Source organism: Oncorhynchus mykiss, chromosome 8, assembly GCF_013265735.2.
Source record: "Oncorhynchus mykiss isolate Arlee chromosome 8, USDA_OmykA_1.1, whole genome shotgun sequence".
In the NCBI taxonomy this organism is placed as follows: domain Eukaryota; kingdom Metazoa; phylum Chordata; class Actinopteri; order Salmoniformes; family Salmonidae; genus Oncorhynchus; species Oncorhynchus mykiss.
The window spans coordinates 85,907,076-85,933,708 of NC_048572.1; the positions used below are offsets into that span (position 1 = coordinate 85,907,076).

Genomic DNA, 26,633 nt, shown 5'->3' on the forward strand with positions numbered 1-26,633 from the left:
AAGCTACAGGTAGGAGGAATAGAAGTGCGGGAAGGAGGTAAGGGAAGGTAACCAGGAGGGAGGAAAGAAGGAAAGGGGAATATATACCAAGAGTGACTTCTCAACCACTTTGTAATGCAGATGACAGATCCAGAGTGATTTCTGTTGTTTTTTTTCTTCCTACAGTTTGGTTGGCCCACATTAAGTGGCATAACCTCTGTGAAGACTATTCATCTGTTCCCAGAGAATGAGAACGTTGGTCAACTTTGTTTCTAGGTCACACGTTGGTATACCAACATCTGTTGTCATTAAATGTGTCTTAAACTGATAGTTCATCCAAATTCCAAAATTACATAATGCTTTTCTTACTCTGTAAGCAGTCTGGGGACAAGGTTTGACAGAAATCCATGCTTTGGTTAGTTTCCAAATGCTAGTTATTTTTTAACATTTTCAGCACAAATCCTTACAAGTCCTGGTACTGATGTTAGCATTTTTCACGCATCATTTTCATATCATCAATACGTAACTTTGTTGAGCTTCAAAAATCTATTTTATATACTTCCGGATGATTTAAACATGATGAGTGAAAAATTCTAATATCGTTACTAGGACCTAAATGGTATTTGGGCTCCTGAGTGGCGCCGTGGTCTGAAGGCACTGTATCTCAGTGCAAGAGGTGTCACTACAGTCCCGGTTTGGAATCCAGGCTGTATCACATCCGGCCGTGATTGGGAGTCCCAAAGGGCGGCACACAATTGTCCCCAGCGTCGTCCAGGTTTGGCAGGGGTAGACCGTCATTGTAAATAAGAATTTGTTCTTATTAACTGACTTGCCTGGTAAAAATTTTAAAAATGAAAATAATAATAATTTGTACTATAATGATAAACCTTGGCATTTGGAAACAGTGTCAGGGAATTAAAACCAAAGCACGGATTTCTATCATAACATGTCCATAGACTGGTTACAAGATAAAATAACCAATGTGTCATTTTGTAATTTGGGTGTACTATCCCTTTAAATGGCACCCATATTCCTTATACAGTCTACTACTGTTGACCAGAACCCACTGGGTGTACTATATAGGAAGTAGAGTGTACTATATAGAGAATAGGGTGCCATTTGGGACAGGACCGTAGTGAGATTGAAGGTTGTAGATTGTACTATAAAGGCGTTTACAGACGGGCCACGGTAAGCAGAGAAGGTCACATAAACTTCAATGGTAGTATGGTGGCGGGCGGCAAAATACGAGTGTTTTTTTTTTATAAGCGACGCGGTTCGTGTCGCTTTCTCCGTGAGCAACTCCGCTGGCTTGGAGCTCAAGGCGCCAAAAAGATTAAATTAGCTGAAGTCTTGAGCGGTCGGTGCACATAGTTGACCGATGAGCATCGTTCATCTTGTCAACCAATCAAACAATGTTTTAAGGACAATATTCGAGCTGACAACAACCCGGGATCGCTGGTCTCTACAGACGGTGTGCGGATTTTCTCATGGTTCAATTGCCATTTACCGCAGCCCGCGTCTAAGCTCCTTAAGTTGACTTATGTCTGTCTGTCTGTGTGTCTCTCTGACCAAAAGTATCATTTCTTCGTTATCCATTCAGTTTATCAGCCATCACCATATTTCACTTTTGACATTAAATAAAGGTTCCTTATTTATACCACGGACCAGGGCACGTAATATCTCGTTTAGTGTCCCTGCTTGATCCCATGTCCTTCAGGGCTGATTTCCTTTCTCTTTTCTGTAGATCTGATCTGAGCTGTCTTTCTGCTGTCCCAGAATGTACTTGCATTAGGTCCTGCCCTGCTGTCCTTCAAAATGACAACATGGCTGACAAATGGCCAAGTGGACCTCTTCAGTTCCAAGTTGAAAGTTCACTGGCCAGTTGGTAATGAATATAACAATTCTTAGCAGAACCATATCACCACCAGGGGGAGCAGTAGGGAGAGGAGCAGACCTGGAGGGACCAGGAGGAGAGGGTGGTGGAGGGATGGCTGCCCAGCAGTGGGGTACTCCTCGCAGGGCCCGAGGACCTGGCATCGTGTCCTCTCACACAGGACGCCTTTGAAACCTGGAGCACAGTGGCATCGCTGATGGTGGTGGCACGTTCCTCCGTTCTGACAGAGAAGCATGGCGTTGTCACACACATGAGCTGTGAAGAGAGAGAGAGAGAGAGAGAGAGAGAGAGAGGGGGGGGGGGGAGAGAGAGAGAGGGGGGGGAGAGAGAGGGGGGGGGGGGAGAAAGGAAAGGGGAGAGAGAGGAAAGGGGAGAGAGCGGGAAGGGGGAGAGAGAGAGAGGGAGAGAGAGTGAGGGAAGGAAGGAAGGAAGGAAGGAAGGGGGAGAGAGGGAGGGAGAGAGAGAGAGAGGAAAGGGGGAGAGGGGGAGGGGGGAGAGAGAGAGAGAGAGAGAGAGAGAGAGAGAGAGAGAGAGAGAGAGAGAGAGAGAGAGAGGGAGGGGGAGAGAGAGAGGAAAGAGGGGAGAGAGGGAGGGGAGAAAGAGAGAGAGAGAGAGAGAGAGGTGTTAAAGGAGTTTTTACTAATGTTACAACACTGTGTTATTAAAGACATGGTAGCTTAGTTGTGGTCATATTCTGTTTACCTATAATTACAAACATAGTTATGTTTTTGGGTTATTACATATTTATTAACTTATTTCCAGATAACCTCTAAACAACCTACAATGCATTATTTGTCAACATCATAGTGAGGACCTACTCTGTGCTACCGAGTTTGTAGCTCAAGCTGGCTAACATTAGCCACATCTCATGCTATTCACAGACATTTTGGCTGTGTTATCTAGTGGGAATCTGGTAGTACGGCAGGCTCTGGTGCTTCCTTGCCGTGGGCTCAAAAGGAAATAAAAAAAATCATACCTGCTTGTTCTAATTATACCTCCTCTGTTCTCCTTTTTATCTTGACAACTGTTTTGCATGTTCACTGTGAAGAAGGCTACAGGAGTTTTGTAACTTTTCTCCATCTTGGCTTAGTGCTAGTGCGCTAGCTGATGTAACTTTTCTCCATCTTGGCTTAGTGCTAGCTGATGTAACTTTTCTCCATCTTGGCTTAGTGCTAGCGCGCTAGCTGATGTAACTTTTCTCCATCTTGGCTTAGTGCTAGCGCGCTAGCTGATTTAACTTTTCTCCATCTTGGCTTGGTGCTAGCGTGCTAGCTGATGTAACTTTTCTCCATCTTGGCTTAGTGCTAGCGCGCTAGCTGATGGACATCTGGAATCTATCTTTTGGGATTTTCGGTTGTTAGCTAACTTAAAGTTTTACCATCGGATTGGCCCCAAACTTCAACATGTATATATATATCTTTGCTTTTAATCTGCGGTTAAGTTTTTTTGGTTTACATTGTAGGAAATAGGCTGGCTAGACGGGTCCTGTATATTACATCACACCCCGGAAAAACATTTTCCGACATGACAGGTATTCTTCGGAATTCTAAATCTGTTTTATGTAATAACTCCAATTATAGAAAAGAGAGGTATAACTTTACATACTAATGCAAATCCATACTAATTTACAATAAGTGTGAACTAAAAAAGGAGGCCATCTGTGAGTACGGTTACATGCACACAACAATACCATTTTGTGAATAGTCAGATGAATATTATAGTTTGATTTAGACATTTACATGCTTTGCAAGAAGAATGATTTCACTATTTCTAAGAGGTATACTTTCAGTTTTTCCAAACTCACTTCACTCGTGCTCGTGCTAGCGCTGATCGTGCTAGCGTTGATCGTGCTAGTGCTGCTCGTGCTAGCGCTGCTCGTGCTAGCGCTGCTCGTGCTAGCGCTGATCGTGCTAGCGCTGCTCGTGCTAGCGCTGATCGTGCTATTGCTGCTCGTGCTAGCGCTGACTGTGCTAGCGCTGCTCGTGTTAGCGCTGCTCGTGCTAGCGCTGCTCGTGCTAGCGCTGATCGTGCTAGCGCTGCTCGTGCTAGCGCTGCTCGTGCTAGCGCTGATCGTGCTAGCGCTGATCGTGCAAGTGCTGCTCGTGTTAGCGCTGATCGTGCTAGCTCTGCTCATGCTAGCACATGCGCAGATCACATACACCGCTGTAACTCTGATTAAGCCATTTCTGCCTAAGAATTAGAAAAATTGCTCAGAAAACCAGAAAGCCAGGTGTTTTAATCTGCGTAGTAAGATAATAGAGTAAGGTGTTTAAATGACTAATACCATAATTGGTCTATTCCCATAATCAGTTTAATACCAAATTATTTGTGTGGACGTAAAAGTAATCTGTGAGTATTGGGACACATCCGCTCACTTCGTAAGTGATTGTTTATGACTGAGACCATAGAAGAAGACCTTGCGGAGGTGTAGTATTTTAGAGACCACGGGGGATTTGAGAGAAAATAACACTGAAACAAAAGGAACCAATAACCCACAGCAGGCTATCCACATGATTGGCTCTCAACTATCATCCTCGTCATGTAATTGGTGCCCTCCTACCAGGCTCTCCGCATGATTGGTTCCCTCCTATTAGGCTCTCCACATGATTGACGCCCTCCGATCAGGCTCACCACTTGATTGGCTTCCTCCTACCAAGCTATCCACATGATTGGTGCCCTCCTACCAGGCTCTCCACGTAATTGGTACCCTTCTACCAGGCTCTCCACGTGTGATTGGTGCCTTTGGAATGCAAATTGGCATGTGCAGATGATCCTATTATAGTTCCTCCCTGGCTGGAGTAAACATCACAGGCAGCAAACACTATGATCCGAATGCCAAAAGCTTGGATGTTAGGATTGTATTGAAGTATTGTAACAAACACAGACTTTTGCTAAGTAATAATGACTGTTTTGTAATATACGTTCCATAATTTGCGCATGTTCTGAATGACATACAGTAGGGAAGTGAATGCAAATAGATGAAAATAGATTGAATAAAAATGCTAATTTTCCTCCCTCTCTTCTTACAGAGACATCTACGATTATATAATATTTGCCAAGAGATTGGAGTATTATTGGAATCTCGTTCCTGCATAAGGATGAATCTCATTAACGATTCTGTGTAAAAAATGGCTCTGGATCATGTTTAAGTACACGGTCTAAACAACAGGGGCCTTCATTTATAAAACCTGCATATGTACAAAAAATATATCCCAAAAAGGTGTGTACACCAGTTTGCAAGCAAAAGTTGGCATTTATAAAAATGTAATTTGAAGTGATAATGTGCTCACTTCCCCATAAATGTTAGAACACATGTTACACACATCTGCTGGTGGTTGAAATATCGTATTGCTGGCAAGTAAATATTTTGTGCAAATTGGGCATATGATCAAAAGCTTCTTTTTTTAAAAATTACATTTTGGACCTTGCAGCGCACGCAAGGTCCCCCTGGTCAAGCCAGCGCATGTCCAGGCCCGTCTGAAGTTTGCCAATGACCATCTGGATGATCCAGAGAAGGAATGGGAGGTCATGTGGTCTGATGAGACAAAAATAGAGCTTTTTGGTCTAAACTCCACTCGCCATTTTTGGAGGAAGAAGAAGGATGAATACAACCCCAACAACACCATTCCAACCGTGAAGCATGGAGGTGGAAACATTCTTTGGGAATGCTTTTCTGCAAAGGGGACAGGACGACTGCACCGTATTGAGGGGAGGATGGATGGGGCCATGTATCGCGAGATCTTGGCCAACAACCTCCTTCCCTCAGTAAGAGCATTGAAGATGGGTCGTGGCTGGGTCTTCCAGCATGACAACGACCCGAAACACACAGCCAGGGCAACTAAGAAGTGGCTCCGTAAGAAGCATCTCAAGGTCCTGGAGTAGCCTAGCCAGTCTCCAGACCTGAACCCAATAGAAAATCTTTGGAGGGGGCTGAAAGTCCGTATTGCCCAGCGACAGCCCCGAAACCTGAAGGATCTGGAGAAGGTCTGTATGGAGGAGTGGGCCACAATCCCTGCTGCAGTGTGTGCAAACCTGGTCAAGAACTACAGGAAACGTATGATCTCTGCAATTGCAAACAAAGGTTTCTGTACCAAATATTAAGTTATGCTTTTCTGATGTATCAAATACTTATGTCATGCAATAAAATGCAAATTAATTACTTAAAAATCATACAATGTGATTTTCTGGAATTTTGTTTTAGATTCCGTCTCACAGAGTTGAAGTGTACCTATGATAAAAATGACAGACCTCTACATTTTTTGTAAGTTGGAAAACCTGCAAAATCGGCAGTGTATCAAATACTTGTTCTCCCCACTGTATATACCCGATAACATTATTTTTCATGACCTACAATCTCCTTTTCAGCTTTTTTTGATAGCAAACTATACCAAGCAGAACAGGCATAATCAAAATGACACTGAATCCAGGTTGAGACAAGCAGTTTCATTAATGTTAAAATATTTAGTGTTACGATATAAACATTTACATTTGTTCACCATTTTAGAATGACTTTTAGCAGCAATCAGGTCTCTAGAAAGGGATTGATCTAGGAACACCCCAAGATAAGATACACTTGTTTTAGATTCAACCTCCTTGCCTGCACAGTTTACTGTTATTTTGTCAGCCCTAAGCAATCTAAGTTTTGTTGCAAACAGTATCGATTAAGTTTTTGCCAAATGTTGCGACAATTTGTTGTCAGTTAACCAATCTGTAACAAAATGCAATTCCTTACTCAGTCTCCTCTATGTAAACTATATCATTCCCTGATACCAGTATGGATGAGTCATCAGCATAAAGCAAGAGGTTACACTTTACTGTATCTGGCATATCATTAAGAAATAAGAGAGGCCCTAAAATGGATCCCTGTGGTACTCCACAGGATATTTATTTGGCCTCTGACATCACCAACAAGAATGCAGCCATTTTGTCGTTAGTGGGAAGAGCGAAAATCTATGTGGTTTTATTTTTAGATTCTAAAATAATTAAATAAAGGTTATATAAAATAAAAAAGTTGTAGGCTGCTGTGCGATAGGAGCGCGACATCATTGCCTATTTAATCTCAGAGCAGGACATAGAAACTCAATATTCTATTGATCAACTAACAATTTATATTTTGCATGTCGTGGCCTAGCCTGAACAGCTTCTACCCCCCCAAGCCATTAGACTGCTAAATAGTTTACCCTTACCCTATTTTGACTCATCACATACGCTGCTGCTACTGATTATTGTCCATCCTGTTGCCTAGTCACTTGGCCCCTAGCCACGTCACGAACCAGTTTAACTAAAACGGGAAGCTTGGGGGAAGTTCCATGGCAGAAATCAGCCAAAGAGGGGTCGGAACTCGGTGGTACTCGGATGCCTCGCAATACATTAAACCAATGAAATGCCTTGCTAGGGCGAAGCTCCGAAGACGCTCAACAGATTAGTGCCGTTGGAGCTACACTGTGAGATGACTAAACATTTCAACCAAACAAATACTGATGACAAAACATTTTTTTGAACGTTTGCAGCACGCTGGTTAAGTATTTGATGCATTGGGTAGCTAATACTTGCTATTGTTTAAATGTATGGACGTTCTCAGCTTCTCAGCTGCAGCAGCAGACTGACTTTCTGCCTCAGATTCAGATTCAAAGGTCTCTAATCTGCAGACTTTACAGAGTTTACTTTGTTGGCAGTGGATCTGTGGATTATCCATCTGCTCCACGTCCTCCAGAAGACCCCGGAACCATTGTTTTTCCCCCAGCATCTGTAGGCCTGATTAACTGGGCTTAGGAAAGGTTGGAGGGGTGGAGCGAGAGACAGAGAAGGGGAGAGAGGGAGAGAGAGAGAGAGAGAGAGAGAGAGAGAGAGAGAGAGAGAGAGAGAGAGAGAAAGAAAATAGGAGAGAGAGGAAAGAGAAAGAGAGAGAGAGAAAAGATAGGAGAGAGAGGAAAGAGAGCGAGAGAAAAGATAGGAGAGAGAGAAAGAAAAGATAAGAGAGAGAAGATAGGAGCGAGAGAGAGAGAGACAGGGAGCGAGAGAGAGAGAGAGAGAGAGAGAGAGAGAGAGAGAGAGAGAAAATATAGGAGAGAGGAGAGAGAGAGAAAAGATAGGAGAGAGAGGAAAGAGAGCGAGAGAAAAGATAGGAGAGTGAGAAAGAAAATATAAGAGAGAAGATAGGAGCGAGAGAGAGAGAGAGAGAGAGAGGGAGGGACAGGGAGAGAGAGAGAGAGAGAGAGAGAGAGAGAGAGAGAGAGAGAGAGAGAGAGAGAGAGACAGACAGACAGGATAACTGTCAACACAGACAGACAGACAGACAGACAGACAGACAGACAGACAGACAGACAGACAGACAGACAGACAGACAGACAGAGAGAGAGAGAGAGAGAGAGAGAGACAGACAGACAGAGAGAGAGAGAGAAAGACTGGGTTGAAGGGGTGTAGAGAGCTGGAGTTGAGAAGAAACCATAGACAAACTGCTTTGACGGGTTTGACTTCCCCTGGATTCCGACAGTCAAATGAGTGGGTAGAGGTGAACAGATCTAGTGTGGAGTTAAGGTACTGTATCAAAGGAACATTCTGTGCAGTACTGTCTGTATCCCACATAATAATATTAGTGAAAAGCCACATATGGTCCAGACAGTATCTTTCACTCTGTGTCTTGAGTTGACATTAAATAGATGTTTTTCTACAGTACTACCAACACAGTTATGTCAAGTCTGCTGCATTAGTGAAAACTCATTTACTTAGTTCATATATTATATTTAGTTCATCATATGAAGATGAACATAACCGTGATCAGTCTTTAATGGTCAATAAAAGGATTGTGGTAATAATGACTCCCCATTAACCTGTCCATACCCTGTCCAATCTAATCTATGGTAATCTACCCTGTCCAATCTAATCTATCATTAGTACTCTGGTAGACAGACGTGAGAACTCTCAAGAGTTTCGAACACAAAGAACAACAACACCCGCTCATTGAGTTGCCCTGAGACGCACACACGCACGCACGCATACACACACACACGCACACGCACGCATGCACACACGCACACACACACACACACACACACACACACACACACCCCACGCTGAGTCCCTCACGTGTGCAGCATCGCAACTTTGCCAAAGGGTGTGACATTCTCTGCAGGATAACTGTCAACACAGATTCATCATTGGGGCATGGTGTATGTGTTTCAGTGTGTGTGTGGGTGTTTGTATGTGTGTTTGTTTGTGTGTGTGTGTTTGTTTGTTATTGTGTGTGTGTGTGTGTGTGTGTTTGTTTGTTTGTTATTGTGTATATATGTGTGTGTGTCTGTGTGTGTGTGATTGTGTGTGTGTGTGTTTGTGTGTGTGTGTGTTTGTTATTGTCTGTGAGTGTGTGTGTGTGTGTGTGTGTGTCACAGTGCCACTACTGAGCGTCTACTGATGGACTGGACAGCAGAGAGACTCAACGACTAGGTTTTGGACTACAATGTGTTTTCAATGTTAGCTTTACAATTGAATGGTATCACAAACTACTTGAAGAACGACAGCAGAGCTTTTCCCTCCCTAAGGATATATAGTGTATTTTCCAAAGAAAGCGATTTGATTTACTTCACAGGAAATAATGACTAAAGTGTATGCCACAGCATGTGTACTGTTAACTGCCCCCCCCCCTCCTAATCAGGGCCTTACTGTATACTGTGGTAATGGTTAGGTTTTAAGTGTTGTAGCTATTATAGCGTTTAGCATACTGTATAGATATTGTCACATATCTAACGATGAACTTAGCAGCTACAGATCTAATCTATCCACAACCTTAGTGGCTACAGATCTAACCACAACCTTCGTGGCTACAGATCTAACCACAACCTTCGTGGCTACAGATCTAACCTCAACCTTAGTGGCTAGAGATCTAACCACAACCTTAGTGGCTACAGATCTAACCTCAACCTTCGTGGCTACAGATCTAACCTCAACCTTCGTGGCTACAGATCTAACCACACACAAACCATATGTGATGGCTTATCACTTCAGAATGCTGTGGTAGCCATGCTGGTTAAGTGTGCCTTGAATTCTAAATAAATCACTGACAGTGTCACCAACAAAGCACCCCCACACCATCACACCTCCTCCTCCACGCTTCACGGTGAGAAGCACACATGCGGAGATCATCGGTTCACCTACTCTGCGTCTCACAAAGACGTTTGGAAACAAAAATCATCAAATTTGGACTCATCAGACCAAAGGACAGATTTCCACCAGTCTAATGCCCATTGCTCGTGTTTCTTGGCCCAAGCAAGTCTCTTCTTATTATTGGTGTTTTTTAATAGTGGTTTCTTTGCAGCAATTCGACCATGAAGGCTTGATTCACACAGTCTTCACTGAACAGGTGATGTTGAGATGTGTCTGTTAGTTGAACTCTGTGAAGCATTTATGAGGCTGGTAACTCTAATGAACTCATCCTCTGCAGCAGAGGTAACTCTGGGTCTTCCTTTCCTGTGGTGGTCCTCATGAGAGCCAGTTAACTGTAATGAACTCATCCTCTGCAGCAGAGGTAACTCTGGGTCTTCCTTTCCTGTGGGTGGTCCTCATGAGAGCCAGTTAACTGTAATGAACTCATCCTCTGCAGCAGAGGTAACTCTGGGTCTTCCTTTCCTGTGGCGGTCCTCATGAGAGCCAGTTAACTGTAATGAACTTATTCTCTGCAGCTGAGGTAACTCTGGGTCTTCCTTTCCTGTGGGCGGTCCTCATGAGAGCCAGTTAACTGTAATGAACGTATCCTCTGCAGCAGAGGTAACTCTGGGTCTTCCTTTCCTGTGGCGGTCCTCATGAGAGCCAGCTAACTGTAATGAACGTATCCTCTGCAGCAGAGGTAACTCTGGGTCTTCCTTTCCTGTGGCGGTCCTCATGAGAGCCAGTTAACTCTAATGAACTTATCCTCTGCAGCAGAGGTAACTCTGGGTCTTCCTTTCCTGTGGCGGTCCTCATGAGAGCCAGTTAACTGTAATGAACGTATCCTCTGCAGTAGAGGTAACTCTGGGTCTTCCTTTCCTGTGGCGGTCCTCATGAGAGCCAGTTAACTGTAATGAACTTATCTTCTGCAGCAGAGGTAACTCTGGGTCTTCCTTTCCTGTGGCGGTCCTCATGAGAGCCAGTTAACTCTAATGAACTTATCCTCTGCAGCTGAGGTAACTCTGGGTCTTCCTTTCCTGTGGCGGTCCTCATGAGAGCCAGTTAACTCTATGGAACTTATCCTCTGCAGCAGAGGTAACTCTGGGTCTTCCTTTCCTGTGGCGGTCCTCATGAGAGCCAGTTAACTCTAATGAACTTATCCTCTGCAGCTGAGGTAACTCTGGGTCTTCCTTTCCTGTGGCGGTCCTCATGAGAGCCAGTTAACTCTAATGAACTTATCCTCTGCAGCAGAGGTAACTCTGGGTCTTCCTTTCCTGTGGGTGGTCCTCATGAGAGACAGTTAACTCTAATGAACTTATCCTCTGCAGCAGAGGTAACTCTGGGTCTTCCTTTCCTGTGGGTGGTCCTCATGAGAGCCAGTTAACTCTAATGAACTCATCCTCTGCAGCAGAGGTAACTCTGGGTCTTCCTTTCCTGTGGGTGGTCCTCTTGAGAGCCAGTTAACTCTAATGAACTTATCCTCTGCAGCTGAGGTAACTCTGGGTCTTCCTTTCCTGTGGGCGGTCCTCATGAGAGCCAGTTAACTGTAATGAACGTATCCTCTGCAGCAGAGGTAACTCTGGGTCTTCCTTTCCTGTGGCGGTCCTCATGAGAGCCAGCTAACTGTAATGAACGTATCCTCTGCAGCAGAGGTAACTCTGGGTCTTCCTTTCCTGTGGCGGTCCTCATGAGAGCCAGTTAACTCTAATGAACTTATCCTCTGCAGCAGAGGTAACTCTGGGTCTTCCTTTCCTGTGGCGGTCCTCATGAGAGCCAGTTAACTGTAATGAACGTATCCTCTGCAGCAGAGGTAACTCGGGGTCTTCCTTTCCTGTGGCGGTCCTCATGAGAGCCAGTTAACTGTAATGAACTTATCTTCTGCAGCAGAGGTAACTCTGGGTCTTCCTTTCCTGTGGCGGTCCTCATGAGAGCCAGTTAACTGTAATGAACTTATCCTCTGCAGCTGAGGTAACTCTGGTTCTTCCTTTCCTGTGGCGGTCCTCATGAGAGCCAGTTAACTCTAATGAACTTATCCTCTGCAGCTGAGGTAACTCTGGGTCTTCCTTTCCTGTGGCGGTCCTCATGAGAGCCAGTTAACTCTAATGAACTTATCCTCTGCAGCAGAGGTAACTCTGGGTCTTCCTTTCCTGTGGCGGTCCTCATGAGAGCCAGTTAACTCTAATGAACTTATCCTCTGCAGCAGAGGTAACTCTGGGTCTTCCTTTCCTGTGGGTGGTCCTCATGAGAGACAGTTAACTCTAATGAACTTATCCTCTGCAGCAGAGGTAACTCTGGGTCTTCCTTTCCTGTGGGTGGTCCTCATGAGAGCCAGTTAACTCTAATGAACTTATCCTCTGCAGCAGAGGTAACTCTGGGTCTTCCTTTCCTGTGGGTGGTCCTCATGAGAGCCAGTTAACTCTAATGAACTTATCCTCTGCAGCAGAGGTAACTCTGGGTCTTCCTTTCCTGTGGCGGTCCTCATGAGAGACAGTTAACTGTAATGAACGTATCCTCTGCAGCAGAGGTAACTCGGGGTCTTCCTTTCCTGTGGAGGTCCTCATGAGAGCCAGTTAACTGTAATGAACGTATCCTCTGCAGCAGAGGTAACTCTGGGTCTTCCTTTCCTGTGGGCGGTCCTCATGAGAGCCAGTTAACTCTAATGAACGTATCCTCTGCAGCAGAGGTAACTCTGGGTCTTCCTTTCCTGTGGGTGGTCCTCATGAGAGCCAGTTAACTGTAATGAACTCATCCTATGCAGCAGAGGTAACTCTGGGTCTTCCTTTCCTGTGGGTGGTCCTCATGAGAGCCAGTTAACTGTAATGAACTTATTCTCTGCAGCTGAGGTAACTCTGGGTCTTCCTTTCCTGTGGGCGGTCCTCATGAGAGCCAGTTAACTGTAATGAACGTATCCTCTGCAGCAGAGGTAACTCTGGGTCTTCCTTTCCTGTGGCGGTCCTCATGAGAGCCAGCTAACTGTAATGAACGTATCCTCTGCAGCAGAGGTAACTCTGGGTCTTCCTTTCCTGTGGCGGTCCTCATGAGAGCCAGTTAACTCTAATGAACTTATCCTCTGCAGCAGAGGTAACTCTGGGTCTTCCTTTCCTGTGGCGGTCCTCATGAGAGCCAGTTAACTGTAATGAACGTATCCTCTGCAGCAGAGGTAACTCTGGGTCTTCCTTTCCTGTGGCGGTCCTCATGAGAGCCAGTTAACTGTAATGAACTTATCTTCTGCAGCAGAGGTAACTCTGGGTCTTCCTTTCCTGTGGCGGTCCTCATGAGAGCCAGTTAACTCTAATGAACTTATCCTCTGCAGCTGAGGTAACTCTGGGTCTTCCTTTCCTGTGGCGGTCCTCATGAGAGCCAGTTAACTCTAATGAACTTATCCTCTGCAGCAGAGGTAACTCTGGGTCTTCCTTTCCTGTGGCGGTCCTCATGAGAGCCAGTTAACTCTAATGAACTTATCCTCTGCAGCTGAGGTAACTCTGGTTCTTCCTTTCCTGTGGCGGTCCTCATGAGAGCCAGTTAACTCTAATGAACTTATCCTCTGCAGCAGAGGTAACTCTGGGTCTTCCTTTCCTGTGGCGGTCCTCATGAGAGCCAGTTAACTGTAATGAACGTATCCTCTGCAGCAGAGGTAACTCTGGGTCTTCCTTTCCTGTGGCGGTCCTCATGAGAGCCAGTTAACTGTAATGAACTTATCTTCTGCAGCAGAGGTAACTCTGGGTCTTCCTTTCCTGTGGCGGTCCTCATGAGAGCCAGTTAACTGTAATGAACTTATCCTCTGCAGCTGAGGTAACTCTGGTTCTTCCTTTCCTGTGGCGGTCCTCATGAGAGCCAGTTAACTCTAATGAACTTATCCTCTGCAGCTGAGGTAACTCTGGGTCTTCCTTTCCTGTGGCGGTCCTCATGAGAGCCAGTTAACTCTAATGAACTTATCCTCTGCAGCAGAGGTAACTCTGGGTCTTCCTTTCCTGTGGCGGTCCTCATGAGAGACAGTTAACTGTAATGAACGTATCCTCTGCAGCAGAGGTAACTCGGGGTCTTCCTTTCCTGTGGCGGTCCTCATGAGAGCCAGTTAACTGTAATGAACGTATCCTCTGCAGCAGAGGTAACTCTGGGTCTTCCTTTCCTGTGGGCGGTCCTCATGAGAGCCAGTTAACTCTAATGAACGTATCCTCTGCAGCAGAGGTAACTCTGGGTCTTCCTTTCCTGTGGGTGGTCCTCATGAGAGCCAGTTAACTGTAATGAACTCATCCTATGCAGCAGAGGTAACTCTGGGTCTTCCTTTCCTGTGGGTGGTCCTCATGAGAGCCAGTTAACTGTAATGAACTTATTCTCTGCAGCTGAGGTAACTCTGGGTCTTCCTTTCCTGTGGGCGGTCCTCATGAGAGCCAGTTAACTGTAATGAACGTATCCTCTGCAGCAGAGGTAACTCTGGGTCTTCCTTTCCTGTGGCGGTCCTCATGAGAGCCAGCTAACTGTAATGAACGTATCCTCTGCAGCAGAGGTAACTCTGGGTCTTCCTTTCCTGTGGCGGTCCTCATGAGAGCCAGTTAACTCTAATGAACTTATCCTCTGCAGCAGAGGTAACTCTGGGTCTTCCTTTCCTGTGGCGGTCCTCATGAGAGCCAGTTAACTGTAATGAACGTATCCTCTGCAGCAGAGGTAACTCTGGGTCTTCCTTTCCTGTGGCGGTCCTCATGAGAGCCAGTTAACTGTAATGAACTTATCTTCTGCAGCAGAGGTAACTCTGGGTCTTCCTTTCCTGTGGCGGTCCTCATGAGAGCCAGTTAACTCTAATGAACTTATCCTCTGCAGCTGAGGTAACTCTGGGTCTTCCTTTCCTGTGGCGGTCCTCATGAGAGCCAGTTAACTCTAATGAACTTATCCTCTGCAGCAGAGGTAACTCTGGGTCTTCCTTTCCTGTGGCGGTCCTCATGAGAGCCAGTTAACTCTAATGAACTTATCCTCTGCAGCTGAGGTAACTCTGGTTCTTCCTTTCCTGTGGCGGTCCTCATGAGAGCCAGTTAACTCTAATGAACTTATCCTCTGCAGCAGAGGTAACTCTGGGTCTTCCTTTCCTGTGGCGGTCCTCATGAGAGCCAGTTAACTGTAATGAACGTATCCTCTGCAGCAGAGGTAACTCTGGGTCTTCCTTTCCTGTGGCGGTCCTCATGAGAGCCAGTTAACTGTAATGAACTTATCTTCTGCAGCAGAGGTAACTCTGGGTCTTCCTTTCCTGTGGCGGTCCTCATGAGAGCCAGTTAACTGTAATGAACTTATCCTCTGCAGCTGAGGTAACTCTGGTTCTTCCTTTCCTGTGGCGGTCCTCATGAGAGCCAGTTAACTCTAATGAACTTATCCTCTGCAGCTGAGGTAACTCTGGGTCTTCCTTTCCTGTGGCGGTCCTCATGAGAGCCAGTTAACTCTAATGAACTTATCCTCTGCAGCAGAGGTAACTCTGGGTCTTCCTTTCCTGTGGCGGTCCTCATGAGAGCCAGTTAACTCTAATGAACTTATCCTCTGCAGCAGAGGTAACTCTGGGTCTTCCTTTCCTGTGGGTGGTCCTCATGAGAGACAGTTAACTCTAATGAACTTATCCTCTGCAGCAGAGGTAACTCTGGGTCTTCCTTTCCTGTGGGTGGTCCTCATGAGAGCCAGTTAACTCTAATGAACTCATCCTCTGCAGCAGAGGTAACTCTGGGTCTTCCTTTCCTGTGGGTGGTCCTCATGAGAGCCAGTTAACTCTAATGAACTTATCCTCTGCAGCAGAGGTAACTCTGGGTCTTCCTTTCCTGTGGCGGTCCTCATGAGAGACAGTTAACTGTAATGAACGTATCCTCTGCAGCAGAGGTAACTCGGGGTCTTCCTTTCCTGTGGCGGTCCTCATGAGAGCCAGTTAACTGTAATGAACGTATCCTCTGCAGCAGAGGTAACTCTGGGTCTTCCTTTCCTGTGGGTGGTCCTCATGAGAGACAGTTAACTCTAATGAACTTATCCTCTGCAGCAGAGGTAACTCTGGGTCTTCCTTTCCTGTGGGTGGTCCTCATGAGAGCCAGTTAACTCTAATGAACTCATCCTCTGCAGCAGAGGTAACTCTGGGTCTTCCTTTCCTGTGGCGGTCCTCATGAGAGCCAGTTAACTCTAATGAACTTATCCTCTGCAGCTGAGGTAACTCTGGGTCTTCCTTTCCTGTGGGTGGTCCTCATGAGAGCCAGTTAACTCTAATGAACGTATCCTCTGCAGCTGAGGTAACTCTGGGTCTTCCTTTCCTGTGGCGGTCCTCATGAGAGCCAGTTAACTCTAATGAACTTATCCTCTGCAGCAGAGGTAACTCTGGGTCTTCCTTTCCTGTGGGTGGTCCTCATGAGAGCCAGTTAACTGTAATGAACGTATCCTCTGCAGCAGAGGTAACTCTGGGTCTTCCTTTCCTGTGGCGGTCCTCATGAGAGCCAGTTAACTCTAATGAACTCATCCTCTGCAGCAGAGGTAACTCTGGGTCTTCCTTTCCTGTGGGTGGTCCTCTTGAGAGCCAGTTAACTCTAATGAACTTATCCTCTGCAGCTGAGGTAACTCTGGGTCTTCCTTTCCTGTGGGCGGTCCTCATGAGAGCCAGTTAACTGTAATGAACGTATCCTCTGCAGCAGAGGTAACTCTGGGTCTTCCTTTCCTGTGGCGGTCCTCATGAGAGCCAGCTAACTGTAATGAACGTATCCTCTGCAGCAGAGGTAACTCTGGGTCTTCCTTTCCTGTGGCGGTCCTCATGAGAGCCAGTTAACTCTAATGAACTTATCCTCTGCAGCAGAGGTAACTCTGGGTCTTCCTTTCCTGTGGCGGTCCTCATGAGAGCCAGTTAACTGTAATGAACGTATCCTCTGCAGCAGAGGTAACTCTGGGTCTTCCTTTCCTGTGGCGGTCCTCATGAGAGCCAGTTAACTGTAATGAACTTATCTTCTGCAGCAGAGGTAACTCTGGGTCTTCCTTTCCTGTGGCGGTCCTCATGAGAGCCAGTTAACTGTAATGAACTTATCCTCTGCAGCTGAGGTAACTCTGGTTCTTCCTTTCCTGTGGCGGTCCTCATGAGAGCCAGTTAACTCTAATGAACTTATCCTCTGCAGCTGAGGTAACTCTGGGTCTTCCTTTCCTGTGGCGGTCCTCATGAGAGCCAGTTAACTCTAATGAACTTATCCTCTGCAGCAGAGGTAACTCTGGGTCTTCCTTTCCTGTGGCGGTCCTCATGAGAGCCAGTTAACTCTAATGAACTTATCCTCTGCAGCTGAGGTAACTCTGGGTCTTCCTTTCCTGTGGGTGGTCCTCATGAGAGCCAGTTAACTCTAATGAACTCATCCTCTGCAGCAGAGGTAACTCTGGGTCTTCCTTTCCTGTGGCGGTCCTCATGAGAGCCAGTTTCATCACAGCGGATGATGGTTTTTGCGACTGAACTTGAAATGTTCCGTATGGACTGACCTTCATGTCTTAACTGTGTGATGGACTGACCTTCATGTCTTAACTGTGTGATGGACTGACCTTCATGTCTTAACTGTGTGATGGACTGACCTTCATGTCTTAACTGTGTGATGGACTGACCTTCATGTCTTAACTGTGTGATGGACTGACCTTCATGTCTTAACTGTGTGATGGACTGACCTTCATGTCTTAACTGTGTGATGGACTGACCTTCATGTCTTAACTGTGTGATGGACTGACCTTCATGTCTTAACTGTGTGATGGACTGACCTTCATGTCTTAACTGTGTGATGGACTGACCTTCATGTCTTAACTGTGTGATGGACTGACCTTCATGTCTTAACTGTGTGATGGACTGACCTTCATGTCTTAACTGTGTGATGGACTGACCTTCATGTCTTAACTGTGTGATGGACTGACCTTCATGTCTTAACTGTGTGATGGACTGACCTTCATTAAAAGTTACCTTCTAATTTCTGCCTTCGGGCTACGAGGGCTACGAGGGCTGTGAGGGCTACAAGGGCTGTGAGGGCTGTGAGGGCTGTGAGGGCTACGAGGGCTGTGAGGGCTACGAGGGCTGTGAGGGCTGTGAGGGCTGGGGCACGCGAGGAGAGACTATCACTGGAACACTTTTTACACAGACAACAGACAGACAGGAGATCTGTGCACAGGGATTAACCAGAGATAGCTGCAGATCAATCTACATAAACCCCACAGTAGCACAGACAACAGACAGACAGGAGATATGTGCACAGGGATTAACCAGAGATAGCTGCAGATCAATCTACATAAACCCCACAGTAGCACAGACAACAGACAGACAGGAGATCTGTGCACAGGGATTAACCAGAGATAGCTGCAGATCAATCTACATAAACCCCACAGTAGCACAGACAAAAGGGTAAACCCAGGGGTATAAATCTGAAGCATCCGTTAAGAACTTCCAAATATGGTGATGACAGGAAGTCGAGCGGAGGTCACTGGGAGAAGATGGAGCTAGATGAAACATGGCCGAAGTCCTGCTAGTTTATCATCACTAACCAGGTTTAGTTTAAACCTTTTTTAAAGTAAAGTACATGATGATTAATCATGACAGACCTGATGGAAACAGCTCATTTATCGGTAAACTTTCCAAATATCGAAAAAAACAAAATACGCCAGACAAGGTGGGCTCTTTTGTGTCGTTAAAAATAAGGATGTGTCCAGGCTCTGCCGCAGCCGGCCGCGACTGGGAGGCTAATGGGGCGACGCACAATTGGCCCAGCGTCGTCCGGGTTAGGGAGGGTTTTGGCCGGCAGGGATATCCTTGTCTCATCGCACTAGCAACTCCTGTGGCGGGCCGGGCGAAGTGCACACTGACCAGGTCGCTAGGTGCACTGTGTTTCCTTCAACACATTGGTGCGGTTGGCTTCCGGGTTGGTTGTGCGCTCTGTCAAGAAGCAGCGCGGCTGGGTTGTGTTTCGGAGGACGCGTGGCTCTCGACCTTCGCCTTTCCCGAGTCCATACGGGAGTTGCAGCGATGAGACGACAGTAACTACTACCAATTGGATACCATGAAATTGGGGAGAAAAAGGGGTAAAAATATATATATTTTTAAATAATAAAAATAATAATAAAAATAATGATGTGAGAAATGGCGGTGGTAACACCGTTATGCGCAAATATTTATTATATAATAATTAAATAATATATATTGATATAAAAACCACCTTATGAAGTAGAGTCACGCGATATGTTGTGTGGTCCTCTCACTACGAGTGAAAATGCAATGGAAACCCATTGAACTTTTTTATTCAGAGAATTTAACAGCAAAAGTTTTTTATGTGCGCCATGTCATCACTATGTCATCGCCATGTCATCACTATGTCATCGCCATGTCATCACTATGTCATCGCCATGTCATCACTATGTCATCGCCATGTCATCACTATGTCATCGCCATGTCATCACTATGTCATCACCATGTCATCACGTATCCGCAATAAGTCCATTTGATGGAAACACATCTCTGTTGGGAAAATGCGTATATCGTTTTTATGCAGATTTTAGAATACTCGCATGTAAATCTGTTGCCAATTGGATGAAAAACCTAGCTAACGAAACATTCGATCTCAATACAGTGCTCCCAAAAGTAAATTATGTTATGGACAGAGTGCACTAAGTTCTGTAGACTTTGCCAAAGTTTGTTTTTTAAAATGGCGTTGTATAATTAATTACCCGTGCGTCAATCTAATTAACGTAATAAAAAAATCCCCATCAAAATCCGTGAGTTTAAACCGGAGAAATCAGTTTCTTTGCATGGGCTGCGTCTCAATCAGAGAAGGCTCCTCAGAGGAGGAAGGGGAGGACCATCCTCCACAGTGAATTTCATGAAAATAACAGAAGTGTGCTCTTCATGGATTAATCCCGGTTTCAACTGTACCGGGCAGATGGCAGACAGTGTGTATGGCGTTGTGTGGGTGAGAGGTTTTCTGATGTCAACGTTGTGAACAGAGTGCCCCATGGTGGCGGTGCGGTTATGGTATGGGGCAGGCATAAGCTACGGACAACAAACACAATTGCATTTTATCGATAGCACTTTGAATGCACATGGATACAGTGACGAGATCCTGAGGCCCATTGTCGTGCCATTCATCGACCTCCATCACCTCATGTTTCAGCATGATAATTTACGGCCCCATGTTGCAAGGATCTGTACACAATTCCTGGAAGCTGAAAATATCCCAGTTCTTCCATGGGTTCTTCACCAGACATGTCACCCATTGAGCATGTTAGGGTTTCTCTGGATCGACGTGTACGACATGACAGCGTGTTCCAGTTCCTGCCAAAATCCAACAACTTTGTATAGCCATTGAAGAGGAGTGGGACAACATTCCACAGGCCACAATCAACAGCCTGATCAACTCTATGTGAAGGAGATGTCATGCTGCATGAGGCAAATGGTGGTCACACCTGGTACTGACTGGTTCTCTGATCCCCTACCTTTCTTTTACGGTATCCATGACCAACATATGCATTTCTGCATTACCTGGGGTGGCAGGGTAGCCTAGTGGTTAGAGCATTGGACTAGTAACCGGAAGGTTGCAAGTTCAAACCCCAGAGCTGACAAGGTACAAATATGTCATTCTGCCCCTGAATAGGCAGTTAACCCACTGTTCCTAGGCTGTCATTGAAAATAAGAATTTGTTCTTAACTGACTTGGCTAGTTAAATGAATAAAAATTCCCAATCATGTGATATCCATAGATTTAAATTAACTGAATTCCTTATAAAACATTTATATTTTTACTCAGTGTACAGTAGTTTAACCTACTCAAACACCCGGCTCAAACAGAGATGTTAGCTAGCTGGCTATGGATATCAAACAGAGAGGGATGCCACGTTACCTAGCTGGCTATGGCTATCCAACACTGGAACTTTTTCAAGTCAAGGTAAGCTTTTGGTTTTATTAATGTATTGCCAACGGGGCTCACTGGTGTACCTGCTAAACTGCTTGCTAACTGTACACTGTACTGCGTGATTGTAGCAGGTTTACAAACGCGTTCGTTATAATAGCTATGTTGACTTGACATTTGCTAATATGGTGATAATGATAGCGGTGTGTAGCGGTTAGCAGTTATGATATGAAGGTTTGGCTTGGAAATGCTTTCGCCTGGTCACAGACAGCTGTTGTGCAGCTGTTCTGCAGTGTTGTGCACTGAATCCCACAAGAAAAGGGACAAATTGAGAGAAAGAGAGCGTGTAGATGAAGAGAAGGAATTGACGAGCAAAGTGATCATGCATCGTCCAATAGAAACTCTCGTTTGCAACTGTTTGGACTAATGATTACACCCTAGATCAGCTAGATACAGGCAAGAGTGTATTGAATGTCACTGGATTCCTCAAATGTGTCTCTTGACCTGTGTGCACCTACGTTGTAAACTTTCATTCATAGGCTAGGTTGTAGCAACTTCATGATGGGTATAGGGAAAATGTTACTATTACGTAGTAACCTAAACCTATCGCTGTTACATTGAACTGGGTGAATGGAATATGAATGACAGTCATCCAATATGCTGTAATAGAAATAAGGCCATGCTCATGAAAAATGATTATCCAACCCTTATCTTAAACGGCACTGATCGCCACTGGAATCAATCCACCACATCCGCCCATGTCAGCCTTCCACATCTACGGTGGAAGGTGGATAAGCTACAGTCCACCACATCCGCCCATGTCAGCCTTCCACATCTACGGTGGAAGGTGGATAAGCTACAGTCCACCACATCCGCCCATGTCAGCCTTCCGCTTCTACGGTGGAAGGTGGATAAGCTACAGTCCACCACATCCGCCCATGTCAGCCTTCCACATCTACGGTGGAAGGTGGATAAGCTACAGTCCACCACATCCGCCCATGTCAGCCTTCCTCATCTACGGTGGAAGGTGGATAAGCTACAGTCCACCACATCCGCCCATGTCAGCCTTCCACATCTACGGTGGAAGGTGGATAAGCTACACGGTTTGTTAGTCAGACCGTCGTTCACCATGAAAATCGGGTCTTCTCAGGAAAACATCAGTTGCGTCCGAACAGTTTGGCCTCGTAAAGTGTCACAGAACTTCTAATGATGTCGGTAATGCCAAAGTGCCAACTTCTGTCTGTAAAGTCCAAACCGTTTGAGCCACAAACTAATACGGCTCTAACGAACACAATGGCGTTCTCTGTTTTGCTCTACGACTCCCACAAGTGTCACAGGATTCGTCTGACGGTAGCGCGTACAAACGGATCGAAGTTTGGAGGTGGTTTCGTGACAACAAAATAAGGGGTTAATTTTGGGTCCAAAAAAGCATTCATATTTCCTGAGCTTTCTTATATCTCCTAAATGATATAGGACATTCACAGATTAGGTGTTACCTATCAGAAATATGTGAATACATGCTAAAACGCACCAACAGCTTGTACTTGGTTATTCCCACCTCCTTGCTTGTTCTGCCCAATGTGCTTCATTTGCTCCAATTGGAGAGAAAAAATGGCAACTATAAATCTTGTTTTAGTTATCAGTTCCTTTGACAGAAGACTCATCCTGTGTTTTTTCTCAGTTTTCTCTCACTCTACTCTCCTTGTACTCCCTCTCTCTGCTCTCCTTATCCTCTCTCACTCTCGGTTTTCTCTCTGCTCTCCTTATCCTCTCTCACTCTCTGTTTTCTCTCTGCTCTCCTTATCCTCTCTCACTCTCTGTTTTCTCTCTGCTCTCCTTATCCTCTCTCACTCTCGGTTTTCTCTCTGCTCTCCTTATCCTCTCTCACTCTCTGTTTTCTCTCTGCTCTCCTTATCCTCTCTCACTCTCTGTTTTCTCTCTGCTCTCCTTATCCATTCTCACTCTCTGTTTTCTCTCTACTCTCCTTATCCTCTCTCTACTCTCCTTATCCTCTCTCACTCTCTGTTTTCTCTCTCTTCCCTCTGTCAATTTCCCTCTCTCTCTCTCTCTCTCTCTCTCTCTCTCTCTCTCTCTCTCTCCCTCTCCCTCTCTCTCTCCCTCTCTCTCTCTCTCCTTTTCCTATACTCTCCTCTCAGTGAGGATAGCAGAGGGGAAGCCCTCATGGAGAGAATTGTGGGTAATTAAGATAGAGGGCCTGATCAAAGGCAACTAAGAGCTGAAGAGAGGTTGAGGTGTGTGTGTGTGAGAGAGAGAGAGAGGGGGGGGAGCTGAGGAGAGGTGTAGGGGATCACTGGATGTCTCCTAATGATGTGGACTTTTCAGAGGTCAGTATTAGAATGGCTGGAGTGTGTGTGTGTGTGTGTGTGTGTGTGTGTGTGTGTGTGTGTGTGTGTGTGTGTGTGTGTGTGTGTGTGTGTGTGTGTGTGTGTGTGTGTGTGTGTGCGTGTGAGTGAGAGAGAGAGAAAGTTCACAGTGTGTATGGGACAGCATTACCCCAATTTCAGTTCTTGAATTTCAGTTTAGTAAGAATCAAATCAACCTCAATTTTAGCCTACCTTGATTACGGTTTGCAACACCTAGAGATGAAGCATTAGCTCGATCTGTGTAAAGATGGGAGAGGTCATATAAGTGACAGTTACTTTACGCTATCAGATAGTTCATCCTGGATTAATTGAATGCACATTGACAGCATGCACAGCCTTCTCACTAAAGGCAGTCCTAATGATGTTGCGTGAACATGCACGACTGTTATAATAGAGAGAGTCAAGGTCACTGAGTAGCAGTGTTTGTAATCTCCACCAAAATACTCTAGAATCTTGATTCATGTTCCATTTCGATACCAACTATGATAATGGTAATAGATAATGGTTTGTGCTTTAGGGACTTGGATCTACAAGGGGGCGGCAGGTAGCCTAGTGGTCAGTAACCGAAAGGTTGCTGGATTGAATCCCCGAGCTGACAAGGTAAAAATCTGTCGTTCTGCCCCAGAACAAGGCAGTTAACCCACTGTTCCTAGGCCGTCATTGTAAATAAGAATTTGTTCTTAACTGACTTGCCTAGTTAAATAAAGGTTAAAAAAAAGTACTAATGACTTCTTTCATGCAACATGAGTGAGTAGACATTTTGAGAGGCTCAAGAAGCTTATCTAGCCAAAAGACGTTCACCTCCACTATTTGGGGAACAAGCACCGAGGCCCATGGCTAAAAACGACACAGTCATCTCTTAAAGACATTATCGTTTGTCGATGCTCCCCAGAAATGGATTCTTATAAAAGATTAAGTCTGAGGTGAAAATTATAAATGTATAATAAATGTTGATTTACTTACGCACTGGTCCATGACTGCTATGGATACCTATGGAGAAAAAGAATGAAAGGAGAGAAAGATATATATATTTTTTTAAATGACAAAGAGAGAAAGAGACATGATCAAAGTATGTCCACAGCGTTTATCTTTTACCCCTTAAAATATCAGAGTAGAATTGGCCACAAACTAAACTTAACATTCCGGAAGATACAGAATTTATACAGTATATATAAAATAAGAGATATCATGTAAACTGGTGAAATGCCAACCACAGGATTATGTATGTCATCAATTTTCAACATAAACAAACCTTGTATAAAATATGTTGAGTTTATTCCTTTGAAACAACGTCAGATCATTGTTACGTCTATCCACTATCAGAAAAACAATAGGCTGGGGAAGAAGCACCTCCTACTGAAGAGTTGATCTATCTACAGCTATTCATTTGGTCTCCCATCCAGGGATTTAACTAAGACTAGCTTTGATATTTGTCATTGATTACGACCAATGTGCTATTGTGAGAATGATTATCAATAAATCTCGTATTAACTAAATATATTCACTTTTGTTCTGAGAAGTGATTCCAAAAGATGGGTTTAACATAACAAATGAAATGTAACCATACTCTATAAATCATATAGCATCAATTATAATAGATCTATAAAGCATTTACAAAGTCATCAACAGCCATTGTTTCAATTCAACCCAGGGTTCAACTATAAAGAGACGATACATATAGGCCCAGGATTTTAAGCTTTCGTTTGATTTTAAAATATAAACAAAATTACCTGACATTGTTTTTCCATTGGAATTTGGTTGTGTTTTTAGATGGTTGAAAGCATGGTGATAACACATTGGGGATTCAACTCACTTCTAGCTGTCTTTTCCAGTCGGCGAATAAAGGTTAAAATATCATTGATCAACGTCTCAAACAAATATTCCACATTGAAATGACGTGGGAATTTGCCCAGCGGGAAGAGATTGAAACAGGTATTTGAGCAATTCTTACAACAGCTTCTTTTCGTGTTTGGCATTAATCAATCGCAAACCCTTGACTTTTCCCAAAAGATTGTCCAACTCTTTTCAGGGACTACTTTACAGCTTTAGGCACTCCACAGTTTCCACTGATTCACAGCGGTGGGCCAACAGACGAGACGGTGAATTAAGGATGATACGTTGCATGGGCCTAACCAAGCACTCATTCACAATGGCCCAAACACAAAGTCTTCCTTGTTGATGGGCCAAGCACTGATGATAATCATGGCCTTCAAATGGCAAAGTGTCAACAAAATCAAGGCTGGAAATGTTGCAATGTTCTGAGAACAAAATAAATCAACGTGGAATGGGATAGACAACTGATTTCGCAAAAGCATTTCTGAGCTAGGATTTCTCACACAATGTTTTAACATTTCTTAAAGGTGTAGAGAATACCTACTAACATCCCTACTAACATCCCTACTAACATCCCTACTAATACCCCTACTAACATCCCTACTAACATCCCTACTAACACCCCTACTAATACCCCTACTAACATCCCTACTAATATCCGTACTAACACCCCTACTAACACCCCTACTAACATCCCTACTAACACCCCTACTAACATCCCTACTAACATCCCTACTAACACCGCTACTAATACCCCTACTAACATCCCTACTAATATCCCTACTAACACCCCTACTAAGACCCCTACTAACATCCCTACTAACACCCCTACTAACAACCCTACTAACATCCCTACTAACACCCCTACTAACACCCCTACTAACATCCCTACTAAACACCCCTACTAACACCCCTACTAACATCCCTACTAACATCCCTACTAAACACCCCTACTAACATCCCTACTAACATCCCTACTAACATCCCTACTAATATCCCTACTAACATCCCTACTAACACCTCTACTAACACCCCTACTAACATCCCTACTAATATCCCTACTAACACCCCTACTAACATCCCTACTAACATCCCTACTAACATCCCTACTAATATCCCTACTAACATCCCTACTAACACCCCTACTAACACCCCTACTAACATCCCTACTAATATCCCTACTAACACCCCTACTAACATCCCTACTAAACACCCCTACTAACACCCCTACTAACATCCCTACTAATATCCCTACTAACATCCCTACTAATATCCCTACTAACACCCCTACTAACATCCCTACTAACATCCCTACTAATATCCCTACTAATATCCCTACTAACACCCCTACTAACACCCCTACTAACATCCCTACTAATATCCCTACTAACACCCCTACTAACATCCCTACTAACACCCCTACTAACATCCCTACTAATACCCCTAATAATATCCCTACGAACACCCTTACTAACACCTCTACTAACATCCCTACTAACACCCCTACTAACACCCCTATCCCAACTATCACCCCTACTAATAT

General features: G+C 44.8%; 1 protein-coding gene across 1 annotated transcript in view; it reads right to left on the minus strand.

The window, feature by feature from the left end:
* Window positions 1-746: 746 nt before the first annotated feature.
* The window catches only part of LOC110530824 (netrin-G1-like), a 141,889-nt gene continuing 116,002 nt past the window's right edge, over window positions 747-26,633 (minus strand). The window contains exons 4-6 of the mRNA XM_036986619.1: window positions 24,221-24,247; window positions 23,450-23,494; window positions 747-2,128 (exon numbers count right to left, since the gene is read on the minus strand). Of these exons, the coding sequence (XP_036842514.1) occupies window positions 1,884-2,128; window positions 23,450-23,494; window positions 24,221-24,247 (317 nt within the window). The 3' untranslated portion in view covers window positions 747-1,883. The remainder of the gene's footprint in view (window positions 2,129-23,449; window positions 23,495-24,220; window positions 24,248-26,633) is intronic.